Source organism: Asterias amurensis, chromosome 5 (assembly GCF_032118995.1).
Source record: "Asterias amurensis chromosome 5, ASM3211899v1".
Lineage (NCBI taxonomy): Eukaryota > Metazoa > Echinodermata > Asteroidea > Forcipulatida > Asteriidae > Asterias > Asterias amurensis.
In genome coordinates, this window is record NC_092652.1 from 3433060 (window position 1) to 3452275 (window position 19216).

A 19216-nucleotide genomic window follows, 5' to 3' on the forward strand; every position below is an offset into this window, starting at 1 on the left:
CCACTGCCTTTAAATTTCACTTTTTAATTGAAAAGATCTAGGGTTTTGACCCTAAGAGAGTCGTGTTATAAGGCTCATAACACACAGTTAGATTTTGAGACGGACCTCTGCTGGGCTTGAAACGCAAGGCCTGTTATAATTTTTAGCATTTGTACTAAATGTCCTTTTGGTTGGTGAGCAGTTTACAACAGCATACAGAAGAACCCCAGATTTCTTACAGGCAAATGAAAATATGGTTCCTGTGGGTCTTTTTAAAGGAACACGTTGCCTTGGATCGAACGAGTTGGTCTACAAAAAGCGTTTGTAACATTTTTTTTTATAAAATGCTTATGGTTGGAAAGATGTTTTAAAAGTAGAATACAATGATCCACACAACTTTACCTCGAAATTGCATGGTTTTCCTTTTAGTGTGCGTACTAACACGGTTGGCCATTTATGGGAGTCAAAAGTCTGACTCCCATAAATGGCCGACCGTGTTAGTCGACGAGGTAAAAGGAAAACCGTGCAATTTCGAGGCATGTTTGTGTGGATCATTGTATTCTACTTTTACAACATCTTTCTACCCATATGCATTTTATTACAAACGCTTTTCAAAGACCAACTCGACCGATCCAAGGCAACGTGTTCCTTTAAAGTTAATTCAGCAAAGTTCTTTTCAGAACCTTGTACTGTAGGTCTTCACAGATTTGTGTACGTGTGCTGCTATGTGTTTGAGCATGCATGTGTAAGGGTACCTTTGACTGCCACATAGAGCCCATAATGATACAATGACCACAAAGCACGGACAGAAATCGAACAAGTTAAAATTTCCCTAACCCCTGGACCTCACAATTTTAGGTCAGCTATGCTTAAGAATAACCATCCAAACACATGTGTAAGTGCACTTATTAAGATTTTAATCTTGTTACAAGTTTTGTTACCAAACCTTAAAAAATCAACATAAAGTAACCACAATTACAAATTGTTTAAAGATTTTACATGCAGTTTATCCATGTGGGACAATATTGAAACAAAAGGGTTTTAAACGACCCATTTAAAATCGGGAAATGGGGAATGGGAAAAACGGGACAATTTTGAGCTTTTAATTGTTGCATACATAGTATGTATAATTTTACTTTGAGTTTGATGCTCTACATGTGGACCACTCGGCCAGGACACGAACACAACATTTTAAGGTACAGTATGATTTGTCAATGTTATTTGAAAAAGAAATTCATTCAATTATCTATTTTTGCCTATTTTGATTTGTTGGGGCAACTTTTTTTGTTTTTACTCAATTGGTATTTCAGATGGAAATATTTCTCCGAACATTTGGCACTAGCATTATCAGAATCAAGTTGAATACAAAATCAAGCTTCCACATTAAAAAACATTCTTGAAATTATTTTGCTCATTACAACCACTTAACATACCTTTACCTTTAAAAGAAAAATAATGATAAGAATTTAGTGCCTTCAAGACTGGCTAAATTTTGAGTTTGAACAAATCAAATAAATCTAAATTATGAAATGTATCTTTTTTATCACCCTTATGAAATGGCTTCTGGGATTAATATATACAAAAATATTCTAAAGTCAAGTTAAAAAGTAAAAAATATTAATAATAATTAGGAAAAAATGCCATAGATTTGCAACATAATATTTGTATTATTTTCCAGTGAGTTTTCCAACCATTTAAAATCATTCAACAGCAAAATCATTCTGTTCATTGTACATGTACATAACTAACTGTGTATACACTGTGTAGATAGATCACATTTACAATGCAGACTGCATAGATGGTTAAAGGCAGTGGACACTATTGGTAATTACTCAAAATAATTATTAGCATAAAACCTTTCTTGGTGACGAGTAATAGGGAGAGGTCGATGGTATAAAACATTGTGAGAAACCGCTCCCTCTAAAGTGCCATAGTTTTCGAGAAAGAAGTGATTTTCCACGAATTTGATTTTGAGACCTCAGATTTAGAACTTGACGTCTCGAAATCAACCATCTAAACGCACAGAACTTTGTGTGACAAGGGTGTTTTTTCTTTCATTATTATCTCGCAACTTTGATGACCGATTGAGCTCAAACTTTCACAGGTTAGTTATTGTATGCATATGTTGAGATACACCAACTGTGAAGGCTAGTCTTTGACAATTACCAATAGTGTCCACTGTCTTTAACATACCTTTACCTTTAAAAGAAAAATAATGATAAGAATTTAGTGCCTTCATGACTGGCTAAATTTTAATGTTGAAGAAATCAATTAAATCTAAATAATGAAATGTATCTTTTCAATAACCCTTATGAAATGGCTTCTGGGAATAATATATACAAAAATATTCTAAAGTCAAGTTAAAAAGTAAACAAAAATAATAATAATTAGGGGAAAAAAATGCCATAGATTTGCAACATAATATTTGTATTATTTTCCAGTGAGTTTTCCAACCATTTAAAATCATTCAACAGCAAAATCATTCTGTTCATTGTACAATGTACATAACAAACTGTGTATACACTGTGTAGATAGATCACATTAACAATGCAGACTGCATAGATGGTTAAAGGCAGTGGACACTATTGGTAACTACTCAAAATAATTATTAGCATAAAACCTTTCTTGGTGACGAGTAATAGGGAGAGGTCGATGGTATAAAACAATGTGAGAAACAGCTCCCTCTGAAGTGCCATAGTTTTTGAGAAAGAAGTGATTTTCCATAAAATTGATTTTAAGACTTCAGATTTAGAGCTTGAGGTCTTGAAATCAACCATCTAAACGCAAACACAACTTTGTGTGACAAGGGTGTTTTTTCTTTCATTGTATTATCTTGCAACTTTGACGACCAAATGAGCTCAAATTTTCACAGGTTTGTTATTTTATGCATATGTTGAGGTACACCAAGTGAGAACACTGGTCTTTGACAATTACCAATAGTGTCCTGTGTCTTTAAGGGTTAGCATGCTATCATACTGCATGCTTACATGTAAGTGCCATGAATGTCATTCAAAACAACCAATGCCCTACCTTCTTTTTATGCCACTGGACAGTAGCCACATATGACGTCAGGGCAAGCAGTCAACAAATCAAAAATAAGAACTCAAAATCATTGCTGAAACTACATAGTTCCATTCTCAGATTTGATTTGAAGAGGTTCATGACCCATACTAACTTTAAAAAGTTCTTAAAAACAAAAACTGAACAATGCCACGACTTCAACTTCATTTAGGAACAAAACACCAAATAAACACCAAATAAACAGTATGCTCTTTACTTTCTGATTAATATCGGATTAAAAACATTTTACGATGAACATTTTTCTCCGCTTTTCTTGTTTGGCAGCAAGATTCACACATCTGAGTATTTCTGCTGAGCCCCCGTATCGGGGGCAACAAATAAAGCCCAAATTGAGCTGTTCACTTTCAAAAAGTATCATTACATGTTTTATGGACACAACTGATTCTATCTCACATCAAATACTCCCTCCAATTGAGCTGTTCACTTTCAAAAAGTATCATTACATGTTTAATGGACACAACTGATTCTATCTCACATCAAATACTCCCTCCAATTGAGCTGTTCACTTTCAAAAAGTATCATTACATGTTTAATGGACACAACTGATTCTATCTCACATCAAATACTCTCTCCTCAACCACCACACCCATCTTATCACTTTCCTTGACTCAAACCAACACCCAGTCATACCCCTCCTTGAGCACACCCACTTACACCCATTCAGCTGCAAAGGCACCCAGCACCCACTCAGCACTTCAAATACCACCAACATCCAATAACTCCACTCAGACTCAACTGTACACATTACACCTTTTGATTCTCACCAACGTCCACACGCACCATTACATGTAGTACGGCTTACCCCACAACCAGAACACATTCACCTTACATCAAACGCCCACACACACCCTTTGCATACCTACGCTTACCCCACACCCAGAACCCAGTCGCCTTACATCCAACACCCACTCACCCACTCTCTTCACATGCACCTACAGCGTGTTCTTAGCCTTCAACTCAAATCCACATCAGTCACACCATACACACATTTGACACCTACCACCACCCATTTGACACCTACCACCCAAATAACTTACTCACACCAAATCAGTGTTCCCATAGACGCCCATGAACACCCAGGAACACCCACAACCAACAAGGCTCTCACACCTGGGTAGGTTCTCTGTTCTGAATCGCAGCAAACACTTACAGAAGATCCCAAGTTTGTTCTTTTTCTTGTGTTTTTGCATAGAGCTCACGACAACCACGTCCTATTCAAAACTCCAATGTCATCATTTCCAGCAAACCCCATCTCAAGTTTTGTAGCACTGCCACTGTCATGACTGTGCCTGAAGAAGGACTATCCGGTAACTCTTATTCCCTCCTTTGTATTTTGATGAAGTCTGTCTACATTTCAAAACCACAAATCCAATGTCATCATTTCCAGCAATCCCCTATCTCAAGTTTTGTCGCACTGTCACTGTGCCTAAAGGAGGTCTATCCAAAGACTCAATTTCCCTTCATGGTATCTTGATAGAGTTGCACATACGCACTGGTAGTTGAGTCGTCAAACGCCCATCCACTCGCACACAACTCGATTGTCTCAAGTAAGTGCACACGGCTATTTACTGTGACTCCCGTCCCAAGGAATCGATCCCTGAGGCTATCCATCAAGATTTCCATCTTAGCAGGATGACTTCTCTGAAGAATCTGTCCAAGCTGTTTCAACTGAAATTCAGAATGGATTTTTTTATAAGGTCATGGAAGAGCTATGGAAACAGAAAGTTCAATAAATCATAACCAATGGCAACCAGGAGGGGGAAAAGGGGGTAAAATGCCTCTAACAGAAATGTCTCAGTGTAAATGGGGCAGCAATATTTTGTGAAAATACTGATATGATCTGCTTCTCACTATCAACGACCAGGGGCGTGAAGGTAATTTCAACCCACCCCCTCCCCTCCCCCCTCTACCATTAAGTAATATTTACCTTGAGGGTGGCGTACTCAATTTGTTTTTCAGAGCCATTCTTGTCCGTCACCAACTGTTGGCAGAAAAAGGGAGAAAAGTATTGATTAACATCACATCAGTAACACTTAAGGGTTTTTAGGCCAACAGAATTAATGTAAATGGCCAACAAGGTTTTGGTTCTACCTCATGTTCATTCCCTGTTGGTGATACAAAAACACAAACTGCTAGGAGAGGAACATTTCACTATTAATTTGAAATAAGGGAAAGTACAGAACAAAACTTGAAATATAACAAAATGACCAGGGCTAGGATTTCGATTTTGAATAGGCAAGGGGTACCAAGGCTTTTTCTCCTTCATACAGGGCACCTCTCTGAGGAAATCGTACAATTCTTAAGGAACATTTCAAGGGGCACCAAGGCCCTTTGTACGGCAAACATTGCCTCCATGAAGTATCCGGGCCTAGAAATGTACACGTAAATAATAAGTGTGTTAATCTTGATTTCTGAGAATAAGAAAAGGAAAAGAACTGGTGATAATTTATTAGGGTGTAGTGGCCGAGCGGATAAGAGCACCGAACTCAAGCTCTGATGCTTCTGTTCAGCAAAGTGCGAGTTCAAATCCCGGTCGTGACACTTGTGTCCCTGAGCAAGACACTTAACTATCATTTCTTCTCTCCACCCAGAGGTAAATGGGTACCTATGAGGGCAGAGATGGTTCTTGCGTTTATCTAGACATACCTGCTCCAAGCACGAGTACACAGGTTCAATCAGTATATTCAAATAACCATTTGCAGCAGTTTTCATCATCGCAAACAAATCACAAAGCAAACAGACGAATGCCAGCCATCTCGTCGGCTGATCTCCTCTCCAGCTATCCCTGGACTCGAGGCCTTCTCTGATATGATTCAAGATTGTCAAGCGGAATATCACTCCGTCTTTCTCAAATCTAAATCAAGAAAAATAAATTACACTTGAGTGAACGGGAAAGTATGTTAAGCAATCGCTCTTAAAGGAACACGTTGCCTTGGATCGGTCGAGTTGGTCTTTGAAAAGCATTTGTAACCGTTTTTTATAAAATGCATATGGTTGGAAAGATGTTTTAAAAGTAGAATACAATGATCCACACAAGTTTGCCTCGAAATTGCGTGGTTTTCCTTCTACTGTGCGAACTAACATGGTCGGCCATTTATGGGAGTCAAAATTTTGACCCCCATAAATGGCCGACGTGTTAGTCGACGAGGTAAGAGGAAAACCACGCAATTTCGAGGCATGTTTGTGTGGATCATTGTATTCTACTTTTACAACATCTTTCTACCCATATGCATTTTATAAAAAAACGGTTACAAACGCTTTTCAAAGACCAACTCGACCGATCCAAGGCAACGTGTTCCTTTAAAAATAAAATTTGGTTAGATGCCTACAGCAGCTATTGATAGTATAAAGCATTTTTAGAAGTATTTCACTTTGAAGTTCGGTTTTATATAATATGTAAAAGATATCAGTTTTTATGCCCCAAAAATTTAATCCCAGAAGCATTACTGTCCTTAGCGTTTCTCTGATTGTGTATTTTCTATTAGGGATTAATCTTCCTGCGTGAACATATCCACTCAAGGTTTACGTTAACTTCAGTGTACGAGATAAAGCTTCTCTTAAAAAAATACTTCTTCAAATAAAAGTTTGTACATTATTTAACCAGAGTAGAAAGTTTTTTCTCACACTGATTCTGGTCTTGCAGAAATTCTCTAGCTGCAAGTTGCACTCTTGTGGATTTCTCCCGCCCCCCTCCCCCAACACAAGCCCCACCTTACAAAGAATGAGAATATGTTTGCAATCCAAATCAATGAAAAGTGGAATTTTAACATGAAGCACCTATACGCCTCTCTTAATATTTATGCATGACGTCATAATTCTTACCCAAAATGAGGCTATGGGTTAGCGTTGTGACATACGCATAAATATTAAGAGAGGCATTTATACCCAAGTTTGTTAAAAAGACGTTTACTGTTAATAATTTAGTCCTGGTAGAGGAGTCCAACCAGGGCTAGTCCATCATTATGAGCTTTCCACCAAGAAATTCTACAGCCCTAAATACACAATGGCTAAATGCAAAAATGAACATCTAAAACAGCCGTACTTTGCTAATGCTGCACACAGGCTCGCCACACATGATGTCAATGCTGGATCTAACAGTGTCCAGTCGTAGATGTCTGACACAAGATTCTGTAGGTCTTCTCCAGTCGAAATATTTTCAAGAACTTTTTCAACGATTATGGATTCATCTTCAGGTTTCAATGCCTTGATTTCATCAGCGTTGGTGGCGCACATCTTTTTAAGTAGGTCTAAAATGTTGCTTTCCTGGAAAGTAAAAAGTTAAGCAAAAATTAAATTAATGCTTTGGCTAGTTTTTCTTAAATAATGTGAAAGTATTATTACAAAAAGGTTTCTTAACATTTTTAAGTTAGGCCTATTTGTTACACCCGTACACAAAAACAGTAATTATGTCAAAACTATTCAACTAAACAAAATGTGGTAAACAAATTTGGTTCAGAAATGTTTCTACATCCAGCTGCCACTTTGATTTATTCCTATTTATTAATATTATTGTGTTTCTATGAATATTTCAGATTTGTTATTGATATTGTTAGCTATCTTACAATACATCCATAGGCCCAAATGAACTCTATTATTGAAATTTTAAAACAGAACATAAGTCAAGCGGATGGAACTCTTGACTTAGTAGTTCGTCTCAATTTAACATGTTTAAATTAATAATGCACTCATCTCCGAATCCGAATTAAAGTTAAACTTATTTTTTTTTTTTTTTTTTTTTTTTTTTTTTTATAAATTAAAAGAACTTCCACGGCGCTCTGCCCATGGTAGCGTATAAATATTCTATAATTTTGTATTTTTATTTGAATTGCCAACTAAATAATAATAATAATATTACTCAAACAGAAGCCGAGAAATTTATCACTAACTAAATAGATGCACTAACAAAATACAAAAACAATAGCCTACCGCCTTGGAAGCTGAATCAGTGGAATTCTCAATCACCGCTGCTGGTGAAATGCTCTCATTTTCTTGTTTGTCAGTTGCTCCTTTCTCATCAGCCGTATCTCCTGAATTTGTTGTATTCTTAACACGGTTTGCCCTGCCTCTACCTTTATCTAAATTATTAGTTCGAAGATGTGGGACGTCGCTCGTTGTCAGACCGTCGTACAAACTCCTGGCGGACGCCATCTTGAAATGCCCGGCGTAATTTTCGGTATGACAACTGGACTCTTAGGCCTCTTAACATACACACACAATCAATGAGTATTGGTACCTGCCTATTATTACTCATTATCAGGAAATGTATTCAAGAGTTGGTGTATTTTTTTTTGCGCCAGAAGTCTGAGGATTTTGTATTTGTCACCAAAAACAAATTCGAGACCCTTTTTAATAATCACCAGCGCAAGTTTTTGCTAACCCAAGTTGGAAAACTATGGAACGCCATAAATGCAACACAAAAACAAACCCCTACTATTACCTTGTCCTTCCTCTATGCTATTACACCCTATACACTCTCCCGCCCCTGGCCATCCCATGCACACAAAAACGGTGTATGTACTGTAGTCGGTCCCGAGTGTCATTGAACCCGGATGATGATTTGAATACAACACACATTGTAAACATTCATGTTGAAAGCTTGGCAAATACAACAATCCGTCTTTGCGGCCTTTCTTGCAGTTCCCATTGTTTCCACATGGCCTTGATTCGAGGAAGCTCTGCTCTCACCCGCCATTTGTCACGCGTCCCCTAATCCCGTCACGGCGGCAGATTATATCAGTCCAATCTAATTAAAAGAAAAACAAAGCAGTATGTCGCAATGTAGGCCCTACCCACAACTCTAAAATTCAAAACAAAAGTGTCACAGAAAGCATCACATTATTTTTATGGAATTAAAATGTTTTTTGTTGTTGAATTCTCAATGCTCATTATTTCAATTCTGTTATTTATAGTTTCATTCTTTCCAAAATGATGCATTGTTGGACGTCGTGTTGTTCAGGAAACGTGTGCATTTTATTCGCTAGTAAGATGTTCGTAGTTTTGTAACACAATGATCTAAAGTTGGGGGGGGGGGCAAAAAAATGTTTTTTCTCTTTTTTTTTTTCTTTCTTTTTTTCTACAGAAAGACCAGTCTGGTTGAGACATTATTCCTCCATGGTTGAGACAAACGCGAGAACTCTATTTTCAGACTCTTATGGATATCCGTGAATAGTCACCTACTTTGCATAATTATTAACTTATTTGCTTTTACGAATGGAGGACTAAGGCTCTTTTATACGGAACTGAAACGTGAAATTGTGACGGTGAGCTAGAGAAGAAATCAAGAAAGATGAGTAATGATCAATGCCGTCAAACTCGTCACGTAGCAATTCACAAAACTGCTATTTGCATACTTTGGAGCTCCTGGTAAATGGAGTTCATTGATCAAGAGTGGCCCACAAAGAATTTTGTTTGGCAAGAAGAAACACAGCACATTTTCCAAGGAAACATTCATTTTTTGTATTTTGATTAATTTGTTCAAATATTGATAGCATTGACGTAATTGTGCCATTAAAACGACCTAGTTCTGACTCAGACTAGCGAACTGATAATAATCATATCATGGTCATTGAACCATGATTGAATTTGAATATAACGGCTCCAGACAAGCAACGTGGAAGTTCAAGGTCTGTTGTTGTTGAAAGCTTGGCCAATAAAACTGCCCACTTTCCTAATTCGATTTCCCATTCTTTCAATGCTGGCCTTGATTTCTAAGAAATCTAGTATTGACCGCGCGCTCAGGTTGTTTTCGTCCACGCGCACAGTTTTTGGACCAGTCCATCTGGCAAAGTAAGAGGGGTGGCATTTATCTAAAACATCCAAATTACAAAATAATATATATATAAAAAAGGATTCAAGTTTATATTTTACAAGACTATTTACATACCTATCATATTTTGTCTAATTCATATTTGTGCTTACTTCCAAATGAAATTTAAAAAAATCTTTGTTTGTTTTATTTAATTTCATTCACTCCCCTGTGTTAATATGGACTACGCTGTGTTTTGGCACTGGCCCAGGCACGAACACGTGTGATTGTGTTTACATACAATGAACATCGCGCGGCTACTGACCTGTGAGTTTTCAGCTTGATTTTGCACGTAGACACTAGATTGTTCTACACTGTAGTAGTGTTATTAAATTATATATCACGGCTTGATGTAGAAGTAGAATAAGGTTCTTCGTCGGTCAGTAATAGTCAGAACTGTTCGGGGACTTGGTGGAAGTAAGTCGCTGTCTTACTCGCTTCCATTATTGTCGTACATTTTCTGAGATATTTCTTGCATTTGCAGAATGTGCAAGCCAAAGTTTCTCCAGCCTCCCGAGGCCACTGGCGTTATTGTTGGGCCGAATGGCCAGCCCATCAAAAACCTGCAACAAATCCGCAGATATTCTGTGGATGGAAGCCCACTCTCGCCACCACCTCTGGACCCGAACCAGAAGATTTCATTCAACCGTAGCAGGAGTGATTCTCAAGCGGTTCCAGTAATCTCACCCCTGGTTGCAAAACGTGCGAGGAGCGTTTCGCCGTCTGTGCGAAGGAACGTCTCCCCGAGAAATGCTTCGCCGAGCCCCACGAGAAGCCTCCCCGTCGCACCCCAACGTCCCGTGCAACCAGAAGGCGGTGATGTGACTGCAGTTCAGAGAGGCATTGCATCGTGTGCTGGAACGGTGTTCATGTCAATTTTTAGTGAGTTAAAATTCCTACTCTCATGATCGAAGCACTCATTTAGAATAAATGACATTTCATATCGACTTTTTTCCTGTTACGTTATTTATCTTTTGTTTATAGTTATTATACCAAGATTTTTACACTGTGTCAAATTTTTTAATAAAAAAATAATATGTGTGTCAATTTCTCCTGAGCTGAAGATCATACTGGTTGATCTGATTAAACCGTCGAGTTGTATAAATAAAAACACCACACATTCTTTTCCTCTCCGCCACAACTCGTGTAGTTGGAGAGGGATTTTTAAATGGTGTAGAACTAAGTAGTAAATAAAGATTAAGTGACAAATTTGTAAAAAATAAATAAAACAAACGTATTTAATACTTCAAGTTTTTAGAATTTTTAAATTCTAAAGTACAAAGTACTATCTTGCATTACCACTCAACTCAAAAGTTATTCAGTTTTGGGTTGGACCATGAGAGTGGGATGTGAACCTGGGGCCGATTTCACAAAGATCTAAAATTGATCGTAACTGCAAATCAATCGTAGTTGCTTAGTAAAGTGTGATGTCACAATACAAATCACTATGGTGATACTGAAAATTTGTGTTGCGATGAATTTTATTGCTTTGTGAAATCGGCCCCAGTTACATCATATAGACTGCTAGAATAGCCTATATACACTATAGGGCTCTAGGGTTCAGTTGGTAGAACACAGGCATGTCAGTATGGAGGATGCAGGTTCAAATCTCACCCTTTGTTCGACCCAAAATTAATTACCAATTACCCAGCCAGTTTCTCTTGAGGTTTTTTAAATGTAGAAAGTAACATTTACTTGACTATTTCCAGTCGTTTTTTCTTCCATGGAGGTATTCCCTAAGACAATTTTTTTTCCCTCCTTTTTGATCCCGCAGTGACTCCCTTGGATGTGGTGAAAGTGAGGCTGCAGGCTCAGCAACAACCCTCAACAATCATAAGTAATTACAACAACTTATCAATAATCAAATAATTTTACCAGAATAATCGCTTAACATTACAAAAGGGGGTTTTGAATCTTGATTTTTTTTTTCTTGACAAAATTGTTTCCCAAGTAATAAAGATGAAACTAAGTAATTCTGAGAGTAACATAACAACACCAGAGAAAATGTCAGCAACTTTCTTAAGGAGATGACAAAATACAATCAGTTTGAAAAACCAGTTCAACTAAAAGTGATTATATAGAATAAAATTAATACAAAACTGAAGTGGGGTGAATTTTTTTCTTCTAAAATCATCACATTTATTTTTACCCAAAGGAACTTTCCGTCCAATTCACAAGAACAGTCTTCCATCGACTCTCAACCTGGTGCCCTACAGACAGTTTACCAGCATCCAGACGACACATTCTCATTCCGCTATGCTATGCCAGAGTCCACCATCCTACAAACTCAACGGTACTTTGGTAAGTTATTTAAAATTAGTGTCATCGGTACCACTAAATTAAAAACAGAAATTTGCCCCATGCTGTGCAGTTTTACTGGTGTAGCCTAACCTCACTCAATCAGTCGGGGCCCAATTTATGAGACTGCTCAATGCTGTTGTTATAGCCCATGGAGTCATGCACATATCAGGCCACTGTAAATGCAGAATTTGTCAGTTAGTAGGCAACACTATGAAATAGACCTCTAGATGTCAGCTGTGTATTATCTACTGAACAAATAAAATTGTTTCAAAGGTTGAGAATTCGATATCAATATCAGACTTGTCTGTGGTTAAAGTGTCAACATTATAACAAAAGTTTAAAACTTAAAATAAATTACTTTTGAAAAATAATATTATTAAACAATTTTTTTATTATTTTTTTTTCAATTTGAAATTTTTATGAGTCTCTCTTTTCCTCTACATTATTAGGACGCCTTTGCCAAGATTGCTCGCAATGAGAGTTGGTGCAGACTGTGGAGTGGATTTGCTCCTGCACTGTAAGTCAATCCAAATATTCCATAAAAACAAAATCAAACCAAAACTTCTTCTCCAGAAGAGCATACTAATCGAAACGTGGAGTTAACCAACGGTTCTTTTCAGAACCACCCCAACTCATTTAGAGATAGTCATTACATGGTGTTACCACAAACCCTTCTATATCTAAACTTCTTTGTCAACCAGGAAAGCTTTGTGGCTGTCTTGTAAACATGTGATGTCATTGGTCACATTGTCTTTTGAGACACAGTAATAACTTCCCATAAGCTTTCAATTTTTCTCTCTGATCCTTAACCCCCAAAAAATTCAATATTTTTGTCCTTTCCCAGGTTGATGCGCATTCCGTCAAATGTCATCTATTTCTCTGTTTACGAGAAACTGAAATCAGCAATGGGCTTCCAGCGAGGCAAAACAGACAAGACGAACAACTTCTTGATAACTTTGTCTGCAAGTGGCACTGCTAAAGGTAAGAGTCCATAGAAGGACATATGTCATCACCCATAGAGGAAAATAGAAAATGTTTCCATGGTTTTTGCTAAAACAAAAGAGTACGGGTGTTGTAATTTGAAGTTGGAATTCAAAGATGAAACTTGAAAAATGAAAAGTTGGAGCATCTCTGAAATTAATGACTTTCAAATAACTATCTTCAATTCTTTTGTATCAAACAATTGCAATTAAAAGTTAGAATGCAAAGGTGAAACAGAAAAGAAGAAAGAAACTTTGAGTTTTAGTTTGATGAATTTTATGACTTTCAAATAATTATCTTCATTTCTTCCATATCTAACAAGCACTGCAATTCAAAATTGGAATGCAACAATGAAACTGAAAATATAAAAAAAAAGTTGGAGCATTTTTGAATTTATGTTTGATGATTTTTATGACTTACAAATAATATCCTTCAATTCTTCCATATTTAACAATACTTGCAATTCAAAATTGGAATGCAAAAAAGAAACTGAAAAAGATAGTTGAAACATAATATTTGAGTTAATATTTGATGACCTTCAAATAAATATCGTAATGATATGAACGTTTGTCTTCCTCTCTGCAGCTATTTCAGTGACGAGCATCAGTCCTCTTGAGATGATTCGGACCAAGATGCAGTCAGAGCCCTTGTCCTACGCCCAGCTGTCAAACTGTCTCAAGCGTGCCGTCAAGACGGATGGTCTGACCTCACTGTGGAGGGGTCTTGGCCCCATGCTCAGCCGAGATGTTATGTATGCAGGTGAGTTACAACTCATGGTCCAGTTCTGTCATGGTGAGGGGGAGGTGCAGCTGCTCCCAGGAGTTGTGAATATTTCTTAGAGTAGCCCTGGATCAAGCTGTGGGCCAGCTGTGGTACAATTGCCCTGGTTGGACTTCAGTGCCACTGCATGGATGGTCTGGTCTTGAGTTTTACTGGGCCCAACATAAAACAACTTCTTGCCCTTCCTTGAAAACTGCTGTCGTAAAATATAGAGATTAGCCCAAAAGCAAACTGTAGGCCAGCTGTTGTACAAACTTAGCCCAGGTTGAACTTCAGTGCCACTGCATGGATGGTCTGGACTCTGGTCTTGAGTTTATCTGGCCCGACACTATAACCACTGGCATTGAACCTGAAGTCCAATGTAAAGTTTGAGCCATGTCTAGGGCATGTCACTCACTTGGGCAAACTTCAAGCCCAAATGCCACTGCCTTTTCTTCAGTGATGAACATTTTAAATCGAGTATTTGGGCAGGGGTCACCAATGTGCATAGAGCCTGATTTAACTGCACTACTGAAAAGCAAGTAACCCTATACATTATATCAGAAGTTGGAAGATGGAAGATAAAAGAGTGAATCAGACTAATCATTAACACTGTTACACTGTTTCAAAACTTCTTGCACTTCCTTGAAAACTGCAGTCATAAAATACTCTTAATCATTGCTGAATTCTTTCTTGTTATCATTTTCAGTTTTGTACTGGACCCACTATGAGCTGTTGAAGGCTGAGATGTGTAAGGTGTTCCACACTGAGGACCCAACAGTTGCCATGACGTTCTGGACGGGTGTCATGTCGGGAGTGGTAAGTTTTCCTTTTTCTTCAAAGTTTGTCTAGAGTAGATTTCATGGCTAAATCCCAGTGAAGCAAATTTTGATGTACGTTTTTGTAGTGAGATTCAAAGCAGTTGACAAGCCTCAACCGAATTTGTGACGTCATAACTCATATCGCATTCGCAGGAAGTATGAACCGGGCTTTATAGTTAGTTGCTTTGAAAAATTGCTGGGGAAAAAAACCCAATGAAATAAAATTTGGTAATTATCAACCTTTTATTGACAGCAGATCAGTCTTTAAATTGGAAAGGTGGCAGTTGGAAAAGTTTTGTTTTTTTTTGTTTTTTGTGAGCTTTTTACATGGAGCAAAAACAGGGGGATTGGTTAATTTGAGACCTGACTAATAAATCAGTTGCAGAAGCAAAGTTGAAGCCTCTTTAATGAAAGCTTGTTCTTTCTTTGTTTTATTCCCCAGCTTGCTGCTGTTGTTTCCACACCGTTTGACGTTGTGAAAACTCATAAGCAAATCTCCATTGGGAAGGCCCCCACCGGTGAGTATTATTAGCCAACAAAAAAATGTGTCTGCAAAAATAATTATTTAAATCTATCATGAGAAATAAAACTAAATTGCTTTCAAATTTGATTGAAATTAGCCCATATCATCAAGGGAAACTGATAACCATAGAGTCTCTGTCCTTACTCTATGTGATAACTAAGTAATTTGGTTGATCAAAGACAAACTGATTGGAGTGGGACTTGAACCTTTGACCTCCAGGTTAACGTGCAGGCCATATATAAGAACTAGAGGGCGCACGGGTGATGCTTCTTGCACAAAGGCAACGGGACCGCAAGGAGACAGGCTCGTGCCATTATGTACGCGCGTTGAATATGAAACACACGTTGGGAGTTTGTGTTTATTGAACGCTACGCGGTGCTGTTTTGTTCAACTTACAAAATGGCCACACAAACACACGTTGTGGGATGCCAGTTTTGTCAACTTAGAAAATGGTCGCCTGTGCGCATGCTGGAGCGCGTATATAGGCCAGTGTGCCCTCTAGTTCTTATATATAACTCTATGGTGTAGGGGCTCTACCAACTGGGCTATTTAGCACTTCGTTGGAGCCTCTGAAAATGTTTGAGGTGCCAGTCAGAAACCATTCAACCAGTGAGAAAAAACTAAACTTGTGTTGCTGATGAGCTAAACAACTAAATAATTTTCTGTATACTGTTTTTTAATTTGTTTTGATTCGTTGTAAAGATATTAACTCAATAGTTACAAAACACATTTTATAATGAGTTTCATTTTTTATTTGTTTTTTCCTGGTAGGTGGTGATGGACCACGCAGTAGAGCAAGTAGTCTTTCCATCATGAAGGGAATCTTTGCTCAATCTGGTGTCAAGGGACTCTTTGCTGGTAAGTTAAAACCTTCCAATTCAGCCTCAAATCCATAGCTTCAACTTCAACTAATGTTGATGACCTGTGACATCACATGTTTACAAAAGAGCCACAAGCGTGGACTTCCTGCAGGCACGATTTGTACACAGCCTATAGGAATGTTTTCTGGAGGTTGCACTGTTCAATTCTTATAAACTTTTGATATGATGGAAGGGGGCACATCTCAAAACATGTCCAGCTTTTACTTTCGTAACTCTTGGATTTATGCGGAAATTATGACACAAAATATAAACCTTTTCCATATGACCTGTGCAGTATCTTGCCTGCCAGACTAGCTAAAGAATGTACAAGGTCACACAAACAAAGTTCACATGGTATATACTCAAGAGGAGGTTTCTGCACAGTATAGGAAGATGATGATGAACAGGGGATTGGGCTCCATCAGTTTAGTTGACTATGTATACATTCAATACAGCCATATAATCAGGTGGGCAGAGCCCGAGTCAAGAGTCAAAGCCAAAGCTACGGTGACTCTTGAAAACTTTATTTTCAAATCAACCCAACTCTTTTGATCTGAATTTTTTTTTTTTTTTTTTCAATTCATCAAAAGTTTCACACAAAGATTTGTTTAATGTGGCATTTGCAACTTTAAAGTCTATGAACTATACTCATCGACCAGTAGTAAAATGGGTACCTATGAAGGTAGAACTTGTTCATGGGAATTATTGGCAACCTGCATGTTAGTCAACTAATTTGACTGCTGCTGTTGCATACTCCAAGGGAGTAAGGACGATGGTGTAAGACGCTTTGATACAATGTTTAAAATTGCCAAGTAAATCATCATCATCGATTAGCATCATGTATTTCTGCACCTGCTGCCTGACTTGTGAGACGCTTCCAAATAGACGGGTCTTGAGCTGCCACTTCTGCCTCCTCCACAGACCACCCAGTGCCCAGTCTGGAGAGGTCCCTCTGAATTACATTTTTTCCATGATGTCCTAGGGCGCCCTCGTCTGCGTTTCCCATGGGTTGGTGAGCAGTTGTAGAGTTGTTTAGTGATGCGATTTGTTGCCAAGTAAATGCCAAGTTTTATTGTTGTTTCCAGGTACCGTGCCACGCATTTTCAAAGGGGCTCCCTCTAGTGCCATCCTCATCACAACCTACGAGGTCAGCATCTCTCTCTTCAAGAAGTACAACCTGGAGCATGGGTACTAGGAACCACACGCAGACTAAACGCACATTTAGCGATGAAACATTAAACCTATAATGAGTCAGGACCCCTGTGTCTTAACGATGAAGTTGCTCTTCAAGTCTAAGGAGTTGAGGCTGTTGGGAGAAATATGGAAAAAGAGCCAGAAGAGTTTGGCAGGCATAAGATTTTGTCATAATTTGTTCCTGATTTCAGGAATTGCTTCTTCAAAATCTCCTTAAAATGTTCTTGCAAGTAGGCAAGTAGTAAAGCAGTCAGCCAGTCACCAGAAAGATGTAGTCCACATAGTGTACGAACCTTTACTTTGTATTTCTGGTGATGCACTTAGTATGTAAACCTCAGGACGTCTTGGAGGATTTGGGTCTAGAATAAGAAGGAACCCAGAAATTTCAGATTTGGCAAATCTCAACTCTGGTTAGTATTTAAGAGTTGGTGCTAGATTGTTATTCTTTGCAATAATGCATCGTGGTACTCAATGTGATCGGATAGACCTCTTGAATCTGTACTATGGGTGAATGTACCTAAACCAATTAGTTGGTCGATCTCATTACAACGTTTGGGCTCTTTGTAAAGTGAACTTTTGAGCTTTTTTAGTCTCGATTTTATATGACCAAACTTTTAGATGTTCCATTTTACTTGGAACATCTTGGGCTCTTTGTGGCTGATGAAGCACAAGCAGATGTTGTGGTTCAAGGCTTTGCCAAAAGAATAGTTTTTCTCATTTTTGACAATCTCTTAGCTTTTTAGTCGATCTTTATACTGGGAAATCTTGGTAGTCTAGTTGGTAAGACACTTCTCTAGAATTTCAAGGGTCGTGGGTTCAAATCCCACCTGAGTAATATGCCTGTGAGATTTGTTTTCACATGTCTTGGGAAAATACCGAGTATGCAGTGCTAACACACATCAGTGTTTCGGTAAAAAAACCAGAAATTAATAGTCGGATCTTTTAATAACTTGATGAATTTATTTTGAAAACAATAAAAAATCTTGTTTAATAGAGTAGATATTTTGTAACTCTTGAAAACAACTTGAGAACGCTTTGGTTCAATTGTACTTTTTTTCAAATCACTTAATTGATAGATGTTTTATTGGTGTTCAAGAAAAGTTTGATGTATGTTAATGATTTGTCTTGGCTGATTTTGTTCAGAGTAAATATCGGCTGACTTTTCACAGGCTGAAAATTTGTGTAATATTTCTGGAGTCTAAATAAATTTTATTTAGTAAATATTGGATCTAGTGTCTTGACTGAGAATTCAAGTAAAACTTGTGTGTTTTCGACAGGTAGGTATTTTATTGATTTCTACAGGGCATTATATGTTTCAAATTTTTATTATTTACAATAATATGGCTTTGATTGAGATGGTGTAATCAATTGCTGGCATTGGTAAAGTCATGTTTATTGAGAGGTTTTTTTTTTTAGAAACAAGGTGGAATTTTGTTTTCTGTTCGTAAAACATACTTCATGTGTTATCCATTTCTGGCATTGGTAAAGTCATGTTATTTTTATTTTATTTAGGTGGACAGTTTCTTTTTTTTTTGGTAAAACATATTTTATATTTTGGTTTAGGACGTTTGTCAGTTTTAAGTGTTGTGTAGTTGCATTTAGATGGTGTCGAACTTAAACGGTGTTGTAAAGTTAAACATTTCCAATACGTGGTTTATGTGATTTTTCACCCTTTTCTTACATTTATAAAGTAATATTTAAACAAACTTTGAATTATTTGTAACTTGTTGAACTTTCATGAATAAATGCATTACATCCGGAGAAAAGGACATGTTCATCAAAATATTTTCGTTTCCAAATTGGTTCGTTCTTTTAATCTTGTGTCATAAAATCTGGATATAAAAATTGTTTGGAGAAAACCGAAACTGTATGGAATATAAGGTGGTTTAAAGACAATGAATTAGGGATGAAA

At 37.6% G+C, this 19216-nt stretch overlaps 2 protein-coding genes across 2 annotated transcripts; one reads left to right on the forward strand and one right to left on the reverse strand.

Moving 5' to 3' along the window:
- Positions 1-701: 701 nt before the first annotated feature.
- On the reverse strand, positions 702-8779 carry LOC139937601 (MIF4G domain-containing protein B-like). The gene is made up of 5 exons (XM_071932818.1): positions 7987-8779; positions 7103-7323; positions 5707-5914; positions 4988-5041; positions 702-4728 (listed from the first exon to the last, which is right to left on the reverse strand). The coding sequence occupies exons 1-5, from the start codon at positions 8206-8208 to the stop codon at positions 4510-4512; spliced, it is 924 nt and encodes a 307-aa protein (XP_071788919.1). The 5' UTR covers positions 8209-8779; the 3' UTR covers positions 702-4509.
- Positions 8780-10121: 1342 nt separating this feature from the next.
- Positions 10122-19089, forward strand: LOC139937459 (mitochondrial glutathione transporter SLC25A40-like). Its single transcript, XM_071932606.1, has 10 exons — positions 10122-10747; positions 11640-11702; positions 12021-12166; positions 12616-12683; positions 13011-13147; positions 13733-13906; positions 14616-14725; positions 15170-15245; positions 16022-16108; positions 17196-19089. Exons 1-10 carry the CDS (start codon positions 10351-10353, stop codon positions 17303-17305), a joined length of 1368 nt encoding a protein of 455 aa, XP_071788707.1. The 5' UTR covers positions 10122-10350; the 3' UTR covers positions 17306-19089.
- The last annotated feature ends 127 nt before the right edge of the window (positions 19090-19216 follow it).